The 17,935-nt window shown below is 46.9% G+C and overlaps 1 protein-coding gene across 2 annotated transcripts in view; it reads right to left on the reverse strand.

The window, feature by feature from the left end:
• Positions 1-693: 693 nt before the first annotated feature.
• The window catches only part of OCM2 (oncomodulin 2), a 31,717-nt gene continuing 14,475 nt past the window's right edge, over positions 694-17,935 (reverse strand). Inside the window, exons 1-5 of one of the 2 annotated variants that reach the window (XM_030797031.1) lie at positions 7,823-7,850; positions 6,102-6,169; positions 4,462-4,594; positions 3,066-3,175; positions 694-992 (exon numbers count right to left, since the gene is read on the reverse strand). In XM_030797031.1, the coding sequence (XP_030652891.1) occupies positions 967-992; positions 3,066-3,175; positions 4,462-4,594; positions 6,102-6,162 (330 nt within the window). In that variant the 5' untranslated portion in view covers positions 6,163-6,169; positions 7,823-7,850 and the 3' untranslated portion in view covers positions 694-966. Of the gene's footprint in view, positions 993-3,065; positions 3,176-4,461; positions 4,595-6,101; positions 6,170-7,822; positions 7,851-17,935 lie in introns of those variants that run through there. The other variant, XM_030797030.1, reaches the window with a different exon arrangement.

The raw sequence follows: 17,935 nt of genomic DNA on the forward strand, positions 1-17,935 counted from the left end.
AGTCTCTCCTGAGCTTTCCAGACCGCTACAGACATGTATTCTGTTTTGTCTTGTACCTTTTGCTTTTAATTAAAAGCAAAGTGGCTTTCTAACACATGGCAGAAAGCACACCGGTAAGAGTGACTGGCTGGGCGCAGTGGCTCACGCCTGTAATCCCAGCACTTTGGAAGGCCAAGGTGGGCGGGTCATTTGAGGTCAGGAGTTTGAGACCGGCCTGGCCAACATGGTGAAACCCCATCTCTACTAAAAATACAAAAATTAGCTGGGCGTGGTGGTGTGTGCCTGTAATCCCAGCTACTTGGGAGGCTGAGGCGGGACAACAGCTTGAACTCGGAAGGCAGAGGTTGCAGTGAACCAAGATTGAGCCACTGCACTCCAGCCTGGGTGACAGAGTGAGACTCTATCTCAAAAAAAAAAAAAAGAGTGACTTTATGCTGGCTAAAATCCCTTCCTTTTAACTTCAGTGTCAGAAGATTTGCTGAGAAAAATCCTAGCATGACAATGGCATTTATTTGTGACCTTAAAGAAACAACCAAAAAACCCCTCCAAAACCTGATTTCCTTGTTGGCTCAAGCATAACACCAGTATGGCCCGCTCCAAGCTTGATGGGACCAGAAACCCTACAAAAAGCCCTTGGTCCCAGCTTGTTTGAGTGTCGTGCTGAGAAAAAAAACACGCCCACACATCAGCAGATGATGAGAAGCCTGTCTTTATTGGGTGATTTTTAGAGGCATTGCCTGCTGGGGGAAGGGGGCTTACAGAAGTTGTCAAGGCACATACCCACCACCAAGACAGTCATCAGTGACTCTCTCGTGACCTCGCTAAAACAATGAGCAAACTGCAGAAGGTTTTCAGGGAAAATTTACAAATTAGGTAGGGGTAGGATGTGGGGTTCCCCATTCCCAGGGCTTTGGAATCCTTCCAGGTGATCATCCCTTTCTCTCTTTTCTCCAGAGACTGGGGCTTTTAAGAATGCACCATTTCCTGGAATTCTAGAACAGAAGAGGTGAGAACAGAGTCAGTGGAAGTGGCTTGGTTCTTTACAGACATGCCGTGGCCAATGAGAATTCCAAAGAGGGAAGGAAGCGAAGAAAATTGTCAGATGATGGGCATGGCCCCCTTGGAGGGCACAAAAGAAAGAAAACCTGGCCGGGCGCAGTGGCTCACGCCTGTAATCCCAGCATTTTGGGAGGCCGAGGCAGGTGGATCATGAGGTCATGAGATCGAAACCATCCTGGCCAAAATGGTGAAACACTGTCTCTACCAAAAATACAAAACTTAGCTGGGCGTGGTGGTGCACGCCTGTAGTCCCAGCTACTTGGGAGGCTGAGGCAGGAGAATCACTTGAACCTGGGAGGCGGAGGTTGCAGTGAGCCGAAATCACGCCATTGCACTCCAGCCTGGGCGAGACAGCCAGACTCCATCTCAAAAAAAAAGAAAGAAAGAAAGAAAGAAAAAGAAAGACAGACAGACCTGGGTATCAATGACTATATCTCGAGGGAGTCCACAGGGTTCCGTTTCTCTGAATAATCTTATTTAACAAACATCTTCAGCTTTGCAACAGAGGCCTTTGAATTAGAACTTGTCAAGCCCATCATTTCTCCCTGACAATGAATGAATTCAGTGTAATTACCTGTGACCATCTGTGAACATTTAACTTTTTGTCTGGTCAATTTCAGACAGGAAGGGGAGGTTTTCTTTCTCTATTCTGTAGCTGGGTATTGCATTTTTAGGATATATTTGATAGGGTGGGACTTTGAACTGACTTTCCTCCATTGAACCAAACTCCAAAAGTTTCTGTTACTAAAAGAAGGATGATAGTAATAATAGCAAGGTATGGATGTTACAGATTGATATAAAAAACTGGGGTCTTGCTTTATATTTATTGGTAAGCTTTGTTTATTTGGAAATCTTTCATGGTTATGTTTATCTTTTTTTTTTTCTTTTGAGATAGAGTTTCACTCTTGTTGCCCAGGCTGGAGTGCAATGGTGCCATCTTGGCTCACTGCAACCTCTGCCTCCCAGGTTTAAGCGATTCTCCTGCCTCAGCTTCCTGAGTAGCTGGGATTACAGGTGCCCACCACCATGCCTAGCTAATTTTTTATATTTTCAATAGAGATAGGGTTTCACCATGTTGGTCAGTCTAGTCTTGAACTCCTGACTTCAGGGGATTTGCCCACCTTGGCCTCCAAAAGTGCTGGGATTATAGGCCTGAGCCACCATGCCCAGCCAGTGGTTATGTTTAAATAAGGCAATCCCCCCTTACCTAATCTGTTTTTATGAGCTATCTATCTGCATTAACTCCCATGTAGTAAGCGATCGTGGTATAATTTTGAACAGGTTTTTTTTTAAATAAGCATCTAATGTAGCAGTTTTAAATTTCAAATTAGCACCACCAGAAGGACCACCATACGTTCTGCTGAGTTGGCAGGCACAAAGTAGTTAAAAAGCATGCTAGCAACATGACACAATCAAGTGAAAATAGTCCTACAGCTGCGCTAGTGTAGTCTAAAGCTCAAAGCTAGGATTCTGCCTCAGAAGACACAATAAATGAGGTTGGCTTATTTGTTCTCTGTTTAATATTATCCGCTTGGCGGGCTAATGTCCAATAAAATATATTTGTCTAAACCCTTGAAGACGAAGAGGTCTTCCTACGCATGCCAGTGGACCCTGGTCTGAGGATGTAAATCTTTCCCTTATTCTGAGGGGTTCAGACCCCACTGGTAGAAATACCTCGCGCTGTATGCAGGTGCATTACGGTTGGCAGGTGCAAATAATTGGCCAGGTGGCTAGCTAGTCCCCTAGTCAGGTGAAGGATATTTTGCAGCTCATAGACAATGACCAGTGCGACCAGCTTCTATAGTACCTACTGCGCATTATGCCAGGGTTTTTACACACATCATTTCCATCCTTACTTTAGTCCCATTTTACAGATGAGAAGACTGAGGCTCGGTAAGGTTAAGAAAGGGAGATTTTAAGACACATTGGTCTGATCTCACAGCCCAAGCCCTCACGGATGCTCCCTGAGCTAGAGTGTTTCATGCTATGTACACGTGTGGACATACCCTCTGCTCCAATTTTTCCATCTCCATCATTATCCGCCGCAGCCATCAAGGACTTGGTTTCTGACTCGGTCAGTTCTCTGGCACCACTCGCAAACTTCTGGAGGAAAAACCTACAGGATAGTAAAGATCCATGGGGATTTTCCAAAAGATCATGCATCTGTGTTTACACTTTTGTTTTTCCTTTAAGCAAATCATCTGTTTCCAGCACCTGCAATAATTAGCCAAGGTCTAAGTTTTCCTAAGCAAAGTTTTCCTTAAGCTGTAGAAACCAATGGTGGGCACTTCATTTTTAAGGTTTTGTTTGTTTGTTTCTTTATTTATTTTTGAGACAGGATCTTGCTCTGTCACCCAGGCTGGAATGCAGTGATACCATCATGGCTCACTGCAGCCTCAACTTCCTGGGCTCAATCAATCCTCCTGCCTCAACCTCCCGAGTAGCTGGGACTACAGGTGCCCCCCACCATGCCCCACTAACAATTGTATTTTTTTTTTTTTTTTGTAGATACAAGGTTTTGTCATATTGCCCAAACTGGTCTTGAACTCTTGTGCTCCCTCAAGCAATCCGCCCACCTCAGCCTCCCAAAGGGCTGGGATTGTAGGTGTGAGCCACAGTGCCTGGCCCATTTTTAAGTTTTTAGTATTTTTAATTTTTATTTATTTATTTATTTATTTGAGACAGAGTCTCTCTCTGTCACCCAGGCTGGAGTGCAGCTGCATGATCTGGGCTCACTGCAACCTCTGCCTCCTGATTTCAAGTGATTCTTGTGCTTCAGTCTTCTGAGTAGCTGGAATTACAGGTGTGAGCCACCACGCTTAGCCAAGTTTTTAGTTTTTTAAAGTCCATTTGCCAAAGGAAATCCTTTACATGAAAGAATCTTTGGGCTGGGTGCGGTGGCTCACACCTGTAATCCCAGCACTTTGGGAGGCCAAGGCAGGAGGATCACTTGAAGCCAGGAGTTTGAGACCAGCCTGGGCAGCATGGTGAAACTCCATCTGTACTCAAAACATGAAAATTAGCTGGGTGTGGTGGCATGCACCTGTAATCCCAGCAACTTGGGAGACTGAGGCATGAGAATCACTTGAACTTGGAAGGTGGTGGCTGCAGGGAGCTGAGATCACCCCACTGCACTCCAGCCTGGGTGACAGAGCGAGACCCTGTCTCAAAAAAAAAAAAAAAAAAAGAATCTTTGCACCTGCAGTCTGCACTGCCCACGTTGAGGCCTTTGCTTGGGTACATGTGCAGTCTGCTGACTCATGGCCTTTGCTTTAACGATGCTTGGCCGAATGACCAACACCAAGCCTGGCTATTGAAGAAATACTGAGAAACCTGGCCCCCACTGCACCCCAGGCCCACCCAGCAGTGCCAGGTACCAGATCGACTCAGGACAAAGCTTACTTAAGCTCTTCTTCATCCAGGTACCCGCTCTGGTCGTTGTCTATGAACCGGAAAACATCCTTCACCTGACTGGCTGACATCTTGGAGAGGCCTGATGTCTGGAAGAATTTTTGGGGTTCAAAAGTGTCTGGGTCTAAAGAACAGAGAATTGGTTATTCTGACACTCATTGGATCACATTCTATATTGGGGCCAAGGTACTGAAAACACAGATGATTAAAAATACTTCAACAATATCCCTGAGCTATGGGGATGCTCAACTGGTCCAAGATTTGGGGACAGCCAAGACTTGATGGCTCTGTGATGGCATCCCATGTCCCCTCTGCCCCAGTCTTCCCTCCTCCACTTGGTTTTGTGCATTTCCCTTTTCCCTCCTCCTCTCCTCTGTGTCTCCCCCTCCCCCTGGCCCACTTTACAGGCTGTGTGGCCGAGCTCCCAACATCCCTGGTTTAATTGGTAGGGGGAAATGCAATCACTGGATTTCAATAGGCTAAATGGCCTTTGGTGATTTCTTTCTTTTTTTTTTTTTGAGACAGAGTCTCACTCTGTCGCCAGGCTGGAGTGCAGTGGCGTGATCTCGGCTCACTGCAACCTCTGCCTCCCAGGTTCAACTGATTCTCCTGCCTCAGCCTCCTGAGTAGCTGGGATTACAGGCGTGCACCCCTGTGCCCAGCTCATTTTTGTATTTTTAATAGAGACAGGGTTTTGCCATGCTGGCCAGGTTGGTCTTGAACTCCTGACCTCAAGTGATGCACCAGCCTCGGCCTCCCAAAGTGCCGGGATTACAGGCGTGAGCACCACACCTGGCCCTTCAGTGATTTCTTGCTTTCATGTTTAGTAGGTTTGTTTTGTCTTACGGAAGTGTAATCGTGTGCTTAGATCCCAGATCTCTATAATTTTAGTTATCTAATAAATGGCAGTTTTCTTCTCCGATTCCATGAATTTTCCAGCCAAGCTCTTATTTATTTATTTAGAGACAGAGTCTCACTCTGTCGTCCAGGCTGGAGTGCAGTGTAGTGATCATAGCTCACCACAGCCTCAACCTCCTGGGCTTGAGTGATCCTCCTACCTCAGTCTCCCAAGTAGCTAGGACCACAGGCACATGCCATCATGCCCTGCTAGTTTTTATTTTTATCGTTATGTTGTAGAGATGGAGTCTTGCTATGTTGCCCAGGCTGGTCTCAAACTCCTGGGCTCAAACAGTCCTCTCGCCTTGGCCTCCAAAAAGTGTTGGGATTACAGATGTGAGCCACCATGCCTGGCATATATATATTTGGAGACAGAGTCTTGCTCTGTCATCTAGGCTGGAGTGCAGTGGCATGATCTCAGCTCACTGCAACCTCCTCCTCCTGGGTTCAAGCAATTCTCTGCCTCAGCCTCCCGAGTAGCTGGGATTACAGGTGCCCACCACCACGCCTGGCTAATTTTTTTGTATTTTTAGTAGAGGTGGGGTTTCACCATCTTGGCCAGGCTGGTCTCAAACTCCTGACCTCGTGATCCACCCGCCTTGGCCTCCCAAAGTGCTGGGATTACAGGTGTGAGCCACTGCGTCTGGCCGCCAGGCCTACGTTTTGATTTTGTGTTGCCTCGCTGGAGGTGCAAAGCTGCGAGGAAATCCCATCCCTGCCCCCGTCCCCTCTACCTCGGCATTCCTGGAGCGCTGCTGCAATGTCGTCAGCACTGAGCACGTCCGTGATGCTCATTTTCTACCTACACACACAGAATAAACGAGAGGCGATAAGCCACAAACAGGAACGTGCACATCCAGGGGAAACACATCTTCCCAGGCCCACTGAAACTGTATGTGTGTCTAGATTTTTTTTTTAATTGAGATGGAGTCTCACTCTGTCACCCAGGCTGGAGTGCAGTGGCATGATCTTGGCTCACTGCAACCTCCGCCTCCTGGGCTCAAGTGATTCTCCTGCCTCAGCCTTCTGAGTAGCTGGGATTACAGGTGCGCACTACCACGCCTGGCTAATTTTTGTGTTTTCAGTAGAGACGGGGTTTCGCCATATTGGCCAGGCTGGTCTCGAGCTCCGACCTCAGGTGATCTGCCTGCCTTGGCCTCACAAAGTGCTGGGATTACAGGCATAAGCCACTGAGCCAGGCCCGTCTGGAATTTTTAAAATGTGATAAGCATGGTTTTGTATTAAGTGATGGGACAGAATATTCAAATTAAAACCAGATACTGAAAAGACCCCAGCCCTTTTGTCTCAGAGCCTTCTTTTGAATATATGCCAAACATGAAAAAAAAAAAATGACCCAAAGAAGGATTCAATTGTTTTCTTATAAAAATTATACTGACATAATCAGTCATTTACACAGGCAGCTCTAAACCGTGTTACAAATGCACTGGCATTTTCCTACAGCAGCCCGAGAGATGCAATGTTGCAAATTCCACCTGGGAAAGGATACAGTTTGGGCTGCTTGCAGATGTTCTGTGGAAGAAGGCATGCCACCTGTCCTGAAAGGTGGGAAGCAGATGGATGAAAAGCCCATCTCCCAGAGATTAAAATCCTTCCAGGTGTCAGAGCCATGGGAAAACAGGAGTCTAAGCACCTGAGCCTAATATGAATGCATGCAGTGAAGAAGAGTCTGGGGTCTGATGGGTCCACCAGTTACTCACCGTTTTAGGTTTCCCCCCAGGAAGAATCAGGAAAAAGAGTTGAAGGAGCAAAACAACAGATGTGCTTTTGCTACCTTACTCACCTACCTTATATAGGCTAGAAAAAGTGATAGTTACAACCTCTTAGATTTCCTTTTCAAGGATCAAGTGGATGCAGCTCAAATGTCTTGTCTTACTCATGAAACCTCTTTTTTTTTCTATTTATGTCTCAAGGGAATGTGGGTGGGAATAGCCAATTGTAAAAACAAAACAAAACAATACAAAAACAAACCTCAACAAACCTTAACTAAGGTTTCAATTCTGCAAAGGAACCCTGTTGGCAAAGTGTGGAGAAGGTTCTAGATGCCTGGTAAGGCGGAGATGGTGGCCTGAACTAAGACAAACACATACAGGGTGCTCTGTAAGCCGAAAAGGCTCCCCAGATGTTAGCAGGTACCATTGGAGGCAGGCTTGTTTTCAGCTTTGGGAACTACGGGTGTGTAAGGCTGACCTCAATCTGGAGTTGACAGACTCAAAGCCATTGTCACCAAGTGCACACACAGGACTTGTCCGGCACAGGAGACAGGCCTAAGTGACGTGATTTTCCTACAAAACTCTTGACTTTGACATTTCCCAGCTATACCATAAATTGCACACACTCAAGAGGCAAAAAGGAGGAAATCAAAGCAGCATCCCCAACCCCCAAAACTAACATGTTCAGAAACAAATATTCTGAGGCTGAGGCCAGGACTAGATACCTCAAGATTTTGTTTCTGTTGTGACAGGGTCTTGCTCTGTTGCCCAGGCTGGAGTGCAGTGGCACGATCTCAGCTCACTGCAGCCTTGACCTCCCAGGCTCAAGTGATCCTCCCACCTCAGTCTCCCGAGTAGCTGGTACTACAGGCACACACCACCATGCCTGGCTAATTTTTTTAATATACATATTTTTTGGAGAGACAGGGTTTTGCCATGTTGCCCAGGCTGGTCTCGAACTCCTGGGCTCGAGTAATTCTCCCACCTCAGCCTCCCAAAGTACTGGGATTACAAGTGTGAACCACTGCGCTCGGCCTTTTTTTTTTTTAATTTTCAGCAAACATTTATTGAGCCTTTATATGGCCAGCACTACGCTAGACTCTTCTTTTTAATTATTGGGTAAAAACCACATTCCATAAAATACATAATCTTAACCATTTTTAAGTGTATGTATAGTACAATATTGTTAACTCTTGGTGCATTACTGAACGAGAGATCTCTATAATTTATTCAGCTAGAAAAATGGAAACTGTATCCATTGAGCTGCCACAACTCCCCTGTTCCCCCACCTCCCAGCTCCTGGTAAGCATCATTATACTTTCTGCTTCTAAGATTTGACTACTGGCCAGGCACAGTGGTTCATGCCTGTAGTCCCAGCACTTTGGGAGGCCGAGGCGGGCAAATCACGAGGTCAGGAGTTCGAGACCAGCCTGACCAACATGGTGAAACCCCATCTCTACTAAGAATGCAAAAATTAGCTGGGCATGGTAGCCTGTAATCCCAGCCACTCAGGGGGCTGTGGCGGGAGAATCACTTGAATCTGGGAGGCGGAGGTTGCAGTGAGCCAAGATTGCACCACTACACTGCAGCCTGGGTGACAGATCAAGACTCCGCCACAAAAAAAAAAAAAAAAAAGAGTTCGGCTGCTTTATCTAGGGACATCATATAAGTGGAATCATATAGTATTTGTCTTTTTCAGACTGGCTTATTTCACTGAGTATAATGTCCTCAAGGTTCATCCATGTTGTGGCATCTGTCACGATCTCCTTTTTTCTTTTCTTTTTTTTTTTTTGAGATGGAGTCTTGCTCTGTCACCCAGGCTGGAGTGCAGAGGCGTGGTCTCAGCTCACTACAACCTCCACCTCAGCCTCCCGAGTAGCTCGGATTACAGGCACATGCTACCACACCTGGCAAATTTTTGTATTTTTAGTAGAGATGGGGGGTTTCACCATGTTGGCCAGGCTGGTCTCGAATTCCTGACCTCAAGTGATCCACCTGCTTCGGCCTCCCAAAGTGCTGGGATTACAGGTGCGAGCCGCCGCGCCTGGCCTAGGATCTCCTTTTTAAAAGCTGGATTCATGTTTTTTGTTTGTTTTTCATTTTTATTTTTATTTGTTTTTGAGACAGAGTTTCGCTCTTCGGGCTGGAGTGCAGTAGTGTGATCTCGGCTCACTGCAGCCTTGACCTCCTGGGCTCAGGCAATCCTCCCAGCTCAGCCTCCCAGGAGGCTGGGACTACAGGAACACACCACCACACCTGGCTAAGTTTTTGTATTTTTTGGTAGAAACGGGGGCCTCACGATGTTGCCCATGCTGGTCTCAAACTCCTGGACTCAAGTGATCCGCCCTGCTTGGCTTCCCAAAGTGCTGGGATTGCAGGCATGAGCCACTGTGCCCAGCCTCAAGTTTTTAAAAAGTGCAAAAATAGATCCCATGTTGCAATCAGAAACATACAGTGGCTTAGAAGTAGACAATTCAGGCCGGGTGCGGTGGCTCATGCCTGTAATCCCAGCACTTTGGGAGGCCAAGGCAGGTGGATCACCTGAGGTCGGGAGTTCGAGACCAACCTGACCAACATGGATAAACTCCGTCTCTACTAAAAATATAAAATTAGCTGGGCGTGGTGGCACATGCCTGTAATCTTGGCTACTCGAGAGGCTGAGGCAGGAGAATTGCTTGAACCAGGGAGGTGGAGGTTGTGGTGAGCTGAGATCACGCCATTGCATTCCAGCCTGGGCAACAAGAGCGAAACTCCATCTCAAAAAAAAAAAAAAAAAAAAAGAAGTACACAATTCAGGATACCTAGAGCAAGACCTCAGACTCTTTCCTGGGTAAAACAGTGGGCCTCTTCACTTTGCCCCAAATATATTCTCCTACCAAGATGGTATGCACCCTAGTGTCATCAGTGAACAGTTTCTGTCAGGGATACCTGCAGCCTCTCCTAAATGACCAAACCTCCAGCTGGCACCCTGTCTCTCATCCACATTTTATTCCCCAGTGCCTAGCCCAGGACTCACCTAGATTTAGGTGCTCAGCAGTTATTTGATGAATGAATAAATAAAAATAGCAAAAAGAAGTTGAAAGTACGATTCCCAACCAGCATCACCTTGCCCAGCCCCTTAAAGAAGTTTCTGAAGATTGGGTGTGGTGGCTTATGCCTGTAATCTCAGCACTTTGGGAGGCCAAGGTGGGAGGATTGCTTGAGCCCAGGAGTTCAAAACTAGCCTGGGCAACATGACAAAGCCTTGTCTCTACAAAAAAAAAAAAATCATAAATCAGCTCCGGCCAGGTGCAGTGGCTCACGCCTGTAATCCCAGCACTTTGGGAGGCCGAGGCAGGTGGATTACCTGAGGTCAGGAGTTCGAGACCAGCCTGGCCAACATAGTGAAATCCCATCTCTACTAAAAATACAAAATTAGCCCGGCGTGGTGGTGCATGCCTGTAATCCCAGCTACTCCAGAGGCTGAGGCAGGAGAATCGCTTAGAACCCAGGAGGCAGAGGTTGCAGTGAGCTGTGATCATGCCACTGCACTCCAGCCTGGATGACAGAGCGAGACTCTGTCTCGGAAAAAAAAAAAAAAAAAAAATCAGCTAGGCACGGTGGCGCACCCATGTGGTGCCGGCTGCTCAGGAGGCTGAGGTGGGAAGATTGATTGAGGCTGGGAAGTAACCGCTGCCGCAAGTTACAATTGCACCACTGCACTCCAGCCTGGGTGACACAGTGAGACCTTGTCTCAAAAAAAAAAAAAAAAAAAACCGTTTCTGAAAATAAGTCTGAAGAGTTTTGAATTAGGTTTCTGACATTAAGTTGCCATAGAAACTAGCTGAGCCCTTTTTCTTTGGGAGTGTTTACAATTGTCCATAGAGATAAAACATTTTTTAGCCGGGCGCGGTGGCTCACGCTTGTAATCCCAGCACTTTGGGAGGCCGAGGCGGGCGGATCACGAGGTCAGGAGATCGAGACCACGGTGAAACCCCGTCTCTACTAAAAATACAAAAAATTTGCCGGGCGTGGTGGCAGGCGCCTGTAGTCCCAGCTACTTGGAGAGGCTGAGGCAGGAGAATGGCGTGAACCCAGGAGGCGGAGTTTGCAGCGAGCCGAGATCACTCCACTGCACTCCAGCCTGGGTGAGAGAGCGAGACTCCGTTTCAAAAAAAAAAAAAAAAAAATTTTTTTTAAATCTGCTCATTTAAATCAAAGTAGCATATGGGTTAAACCAAGATACTTTTTATGTTCATGCTATTTTTCTGATAGAAAATAAAGATACCAGAGACCAGGCCAGGAGTGGTGGCTCATGCCCGTAATCCCAACACTTTGGGAGGCCGAGATGGGAAGATTGCTTGGGCCCAGGAATTCGAGACCAGCCAGGGAGATGTAGTGAGACTCCCATCTCTATAGAAAAATATTGAATTTATTTAAATTTTAAAAAGATAACATATTCAGTGAACATGTTTTCTAAATCAAGGAGGCACTTAAGATGATAACTTGAATTCCATTATGTGCAATCTAAGCATCAAATATCGATCCAGGCTGGGCGCCGTGGCTTATGCCTGTAATCCCAGCACTTTGGGAGGCTGAGGTGGGCGGATCACCTTAGGTCAGGAGTTCGAGACCAGTCTGGCCAACATGGCGAAACGCGTCTCTACTAAAAATACAAAAAAAATTATCTGGGCATGGTAGTGGGTGTCTGTAATCCCAGCTACTTGGAAGGCTGGGGCAGGAGAATTGCTTGAACCTGGGAGGTGGAGGTTGCAGTGAGCCGAGATTGTGCCACCATATTCCAGCCTGGGTGACAGGGTGAGACTCCGTCTCAAAAAAAAAAAAAAAAAAAAAAAAAAAAAAAAAAAAATATATATATATATATATAGATAGATAGATAGATAGATTCACACAGAGAGACAATATTGTATAATACCACTAATACGAGGTACCTAGAATATTCAAATTGACAGAGACAGACAGAATGGTGGTTAGCAGGGCTGGGGGGAGGGGTAACGGTAGTGAGTGTTTAATGGGGACAGAGTTTCAGATTGGGAAGATGAGAAAGTTCTGGAGATGGATGGTGGTGACGGTTGCACAATGTGAATATATTTAATGCCACTGAACTTCAAAAGGTCGGGTGCGGTGGTGCACGTCTGCAATCCCAGTGCTTTGGAAGGCCGAGGCGGGAGAATTGCTTGAAGCCAGGAGTTTGAGACCAGCCTGGGTTACAAAGCACTACCCCGTCTCTACAAAAAATAAAAAAAATTAGCCAGACATGGTTGCTTCCAACTATGGTCCCAGCTACTCAGGAGGCTGAGGTCGGAGGATCACTTAAGCCCAGGAGTTTGAGGCTGCAGTGAGCTGTGATCACACCACTGCACTCCAGCCTGGTTAACAGAGTGAGACCCTGTCTCTCCAAAGAAAAAAAAAGAAAGTGACTAAGATGGTAAATTTCATATTATGTATTTTATGTTGCATATCATGTTATGCATCTGATATGTTACATATGCATAATGATATGTTGTTTATCATATTTGCATATTTATGTAATGTAACGCTTATGTATATCATGTATATGTATATATTAACAATTTTTAAACGTTGAATCAGTAGTCTTCATTATTTTGGCCACCAATTCCTAATTGCTCCCAGGAAAGAATAGGAGGAAGATGTGGAAGTAGATCTTTTTTTTTTTTTTTTGAGACAGAGTCTTGCTCTGTCACCCAGGCTGGAATGTAGTGGCGCGATCTTGGCTCACTGCAACCTCCACCTTCCAGGTTCAAGAGATTCTCCTGCCTCAGCCTCCTGAGTAGCTGGGATTACAATTGCCCACCACCATGCCCGGCTAATTTTTTTTTTAATTTTTAGTAGAGACGGGGTTTCGCTGTGTTGGCCAGGCTGGCCTCCAACTCCTGACCTCAAGTAATCCACCCCCCTCAGCCTCCCAAAGTGCTGTAATTACAGGCATGAGCCACCGCGCCCAGCCTGGCTGCCATTGTGGGGACAAAACTCTTGAATGCATGGGAGACCCTGCTTCCATCATGTATGATGGGCTAGTTGAGAGCACAGTGGACCCACTTCCATGTTCTCTCAACAGACATCACTTCCTAACCATCTCTCAACTTCATCTTCTCTTCACGGACCACTGTCACTACCCCAGCCCAAGCCACCAGCATCTCTTTTGGGAATGGAAACAACTGTGGTGGCCTCCTAACCTTTATCCACTCAGGGTCACCTCCAGCCTAGCCAGGTGGGTTTTGAAAAAACCCAAGCATGGCTGGACTCGGTGGCTCATGCCTGTAATCCCAACATTCTGGGAGGCTGAGGCAGGAGCATTGCTTGAGCCCGGAAGTTTGAGACCAGCCTGGGTCACATAGCAAGAACCCATCTTTACAAAAAATGAAAATAACTAAATAATTATCCAGGCTCCTGGGCTTGAGCGGTCCTCCTGCCTCAATCTCCTGAGTAGCTGGGACTACAGGCATGTACCACCACCCCAGGCTAATTTTTAAATTAAATTAAATTAAATTAAATTAAAAAAATTTTTTTTTTGAGATAGAGTTTTGCTCTTGTTGCCCAGTCTGGAGTGCAATGGCAAGATCTAGGCTCACTGCGACCTCTACCTTCCAGATTCAAGTGATTCTCTTGTCTCATCCTCCCAAGTAGCTGGGATTACAGGTGTGCACCACCACACCCTGCAAATTTTTTGTAGTTTTAGCAGAGACAGGGTTTTACCATGTTGGCCAAGCTGGTCTTGAACTCCTGATCTCAAGTGGTCCACCTGCCTTGGCCTCCCAAAATGCTGGGATTACAGGTATGAGCCACTGCGCCTGGCCTTAATTTTTAATTTAATTTTTGTAGATTCAGGGTCTGGCTCTGTCATGCAGGCTGGAGTGCAATTATGTGATTGTGGTTCACGGCAGTCTTGACCTCCTGGGCTCAAGCCATCCTCCCTTCTTGGCCTCCCAAAGTGCTGGTATTACAGGTGTGAGCCACCGTGCCCAGCCCCATTGTCCATTTTTATCTTCAGTCTTTCATTGGCACATCCCTTGTCACAGTGTAACTATTCAATGAACACATTTGAGCAATGAATGAACTAGCTCTCTGAATCTGAGTTTCTGCATGCAGCTGTCTCCGTGTGGTGACGTGGGGGATGGGGTGGGATCCAGAGCTACGGGAGTGTTTATTTATAAGTGAGATACTTCTCTAGGAGTGGATTTCCTTTCCCACTCACAGACTGAGCAATAATTGGTTAAATAAGTTTACACACGGGAGTTTGGGACAAGCTCCTTCGTGAGATGAAGTGACTGCTGTTTACAAACGAAGATCGTAAAGTGTCTTAGGGCTGTGTGAAAAGGACAGCTTTTGTGTTTCCCGATGGAATGAATGAATAACAAGGATGGGGGATCCCCAGGAGCACACAGCCCCCATCTATAAGAGCTGACCTCTCCTGGGTTTACAGTTTTCATTATCCAGGGGGCAGGGCAAAATGCATCCCTCGTGACCTACGATGGGTGTGGAAATGGCACAAGTCCCCTAATTACCGCTGGCCCCGTAATCTGTGGGCTCTGGTGCACGGTGAAAATGCAAGTCCTGCTGGGCGCGGTGGCTGGTGTCTGTAGTTCCAGCTACTCGGGAGGCCGAGGCAGGAGGATTGCTTGAGCCTGGGAGCTCTGGGCTGCAGTGTGCTCTGCTGATTGGGTGTCTCCACTAAGTTTGACATCAATATGGTGACCTCCTGGGTGCAGGGGACCATCAGGTTGCCTAAGGAGGGGTGAACCAGCCCAGGTTGTAAACGGAGCAAGTCAAAACTCCTGTGCTGATCATAGTGGGATTGTGCCTGTGAATAGCCACTGCACTCCAGCCTGGGCAACATAGTAACACTCCATCCCTAAAAAAAAAAAAGAAAAAGAAAGAAAGAGAAAAGGAAATGCAAATGCAAGTCCTCTTGTTCAAAGAATTTCAACATGAGGGCCTCAGCGGATTAAATCAAGTGCGCAGGCTTTCTAAGTCCAGACCCTGAAGACTATAGGTCTCACACCCGTGAAGCCTGCCCTGCTCACGACAGGTTTGTACAGCATTGCCCAGTTCACCAATATGATGTCGTGTCATTTAGCCATGGCAACAACTCTGTGAAATATCATTATCCCCATGACGAAAAAGGGACAGATATCCCAGGTCAGGCAGGGTGCGGTGGCTCAAGACTATAATCTCAGCACTTTGGGAGGTTTGCTTGAAGCTAGGAGTTTAAGACCAGCCTAGGCAACAGAGTGAGACCCCTTTCTCTTTAATTTTTTTTTTTTTTTTTTTTTTAGACAAGCACTCACTCTGTCACCCAGGCTTGAGTGCAGTGGTTTGATCATGGCTCACTGCAGCCTCTGCCCCCTGGGCTCAAGTGATCCTCCCACCTCAGCCTCCCGAGTAGCTGTGACTATAGGCACATGCCGCCACGCCCAGCTATTTTATTTTTTGTAGAGACGGGGGGCGGGGGGGCGCGTCTCACTATGTTGCCCAGGCTGGTCTCGAACACCTGGGCTCAAGCCATCCTCCCGCTTTGGCCTCCCAAACTGCTGGGATTACAGGTGTGAGCCACTGCGCCCGGCTTTCTGGGCATTTTAATTTGTGGATCACCATGCCTGTTATCCCAGCTACTGGGGAGGAGGCTGAGGCAGGAGAATTGCTTGAGCCCGGAAGGTGGAGGTTGCGGTGAGCTGAGATCGTGCCATTGCACTCCAGCCTGGAAAACAAGAGCGAAACTCGGTCTTAAAAAAAAAAAATACTCACCAATTAGCATGATATTTACAAGAATCTCATGTGGTAGTTGTGATGGTTAATTTTATATGTCAATTTGAGTGGGCCATGGGGTCCCCAGATTAAACATTGGCTAAGACTGCATACTTATGTTAACATGTGTTAAGCCTCTGTGCTGACATGTCAAGCACTTCTGTACTCAGCAAGGCAGCAAACATTTTCCACAGGATACCTCACTGTCCGGAACATTAAGGCAGGTATTGATGCTCCCATTTTACAGATGAAGATAAACTAAATTTCAGAGATTAGATGGCCAGAATGGACCAGCCTTCAGATGCATGCTGAAATCTCTGGTTCCCTGCTTTTCCTACACAGCCTGGACTAATGGCTTATTTTGTAAGACACAGAGCGCAGAACCCCATTGAGAAGAAATTATTGTTAATAAGGGCTTGTTCTGGCCCCAGCCAATGGACAGGCTGCTATGAGAATGCATAAAGAATTCTGCAAAGGCCGAGCGCAATGGCTCATGCCTGTAATCCTGGCACTTTTGGAGGCTGAGGCAGGGAGGATCGCTTGAGTCCAGGGGTTCAAGACCAGCTTGGGCAACATAGTGGGACTCTGTCTCTACAAAAAATTTAAAAATTAGCCAGGCGGGTGGTATGAGCCTGTGGTTCCAGCTATTCAGGAGCCTGAGGATGCATGGCTTGAGCCTGGGAGATCAAGGCTGCAGTGAGCCGTGATCATGCCACTGCACTCCAGCCTGGGTGACAGAGCGAGACCCTGTCTCCAAAAATAAAATAATAAAATAAAATAAATAAAATAAAATAAAGCATTCTGCAAATGTCAGCCTACTCCTCTGCCCAAAATATGTAATAACAAAGAAAACAAAGCAAAGATGTCATAGCTATGGTTTTGTTGCTATGAGAATACTCTTGTCAAGGCTGGAGGATGGCGCAAACATACGTATTTAACCGCTTGTCAGTTTCACTTGCAATTCACACACGTGGCGCATGGGCCTCTGTGCTCTCGTTCTGGGTCAGCCAATGTCAGGGGTGGGAGTGAGGGCACGAATGCTTCAAGAATGGACCCGGCAAGGTGAGTGCTTCCGAGAGGTTAGGATGAGGCCGCCAGGGCGAGCACATGCGGATGATGGGTGGGGTGGTGAGTGGTTGCTGAGTAGTGCAGAAGAAGCTGTTTTGGGGTAGTGCAGGTGGGAGCAGGTGGGAGGGGACTGGAGAAGGGTGCAGGTGGGAATGAGATCATAGGGGAGGATACAGTGCTGCAGGAAATATATTTTTAAAATTTTTAAATTTTATTTTTTTTTAGATGGAGTCTCTGTTGCCCAGGCTGGAGTGCAGTGGCACCATCTCGGCTCACTGCAACCTCCGCCTCCCGGGTTCAAGTGATTCTTCTGTCTCACCCTCCTGAGTAGCTGGGACTACAGGTGCACACCACCATGCCTGGATAATTTTTGTATTTTCAGTAGAGACAGGGTTTCACCATGTTGGTCAGGCTGGTCTCGAACTCCTGACCTCGTGATCTGCCTGCCTCGGTCTCCCAAAGTGCTGGGATTACAGCCATGAGCCACCATGCACAGCCAGAATTGCAGGAAGTATTTTAAGACTCCAGCTGCCAATGGCCTTGGGGAAGGGGTAGGTTCACAGGTGGGTCTAGGAGGGCCTGGCACCCCCTTGTGGGGAACATTCATGCTTCCTGAGTTCCTCTCTTCTCTCTTTTCTTCCTGCAGCTTTCTGTCAATACTGTATTCCGAATGCCGATGGTATTAAGTCAGCCCAGCTATTTAGAACTTTGGACTCAGTCTTTTTTTGTTTTTTGTTTCTTTGGTTTTTTGTTTGTTTGTTTCTTTGTTTTGAGACAGAGTCTCACTCTGTTGCCCAGGCTGGAGTACAATGGCGCAATGTCGGCTCACTGCAAACTCTTCCTCCCAGGCACAAGCAATTCTCCCGTCTCAGCCTCCCAAGTAGTTGGGATTACAGGTGCACACCATTATGCCTGGCTAATTTTTGTATTTTTAGTAGAGACAGGGTTTCATCATGCTAGCCAGGCTGGTTTCGAACTCCTGACCTCAGGTGATCCACCTGACT

The sequence above is a fragment of the Nomascus leucogenys genome, chromosome 17 (genome assembly GCF_006542625.1).
Source record: "Nomascus leucogenys isolate Asia chromosome 17, Asia_NLE_v1, whole genome shotgun sequence".
Classification (NCBI taxonomy): Eukaryota; Metazoa; Chordata; class Mammalia; order Primates; family Hylobatidae; genus Nomascus; species Nomascus leucogenys.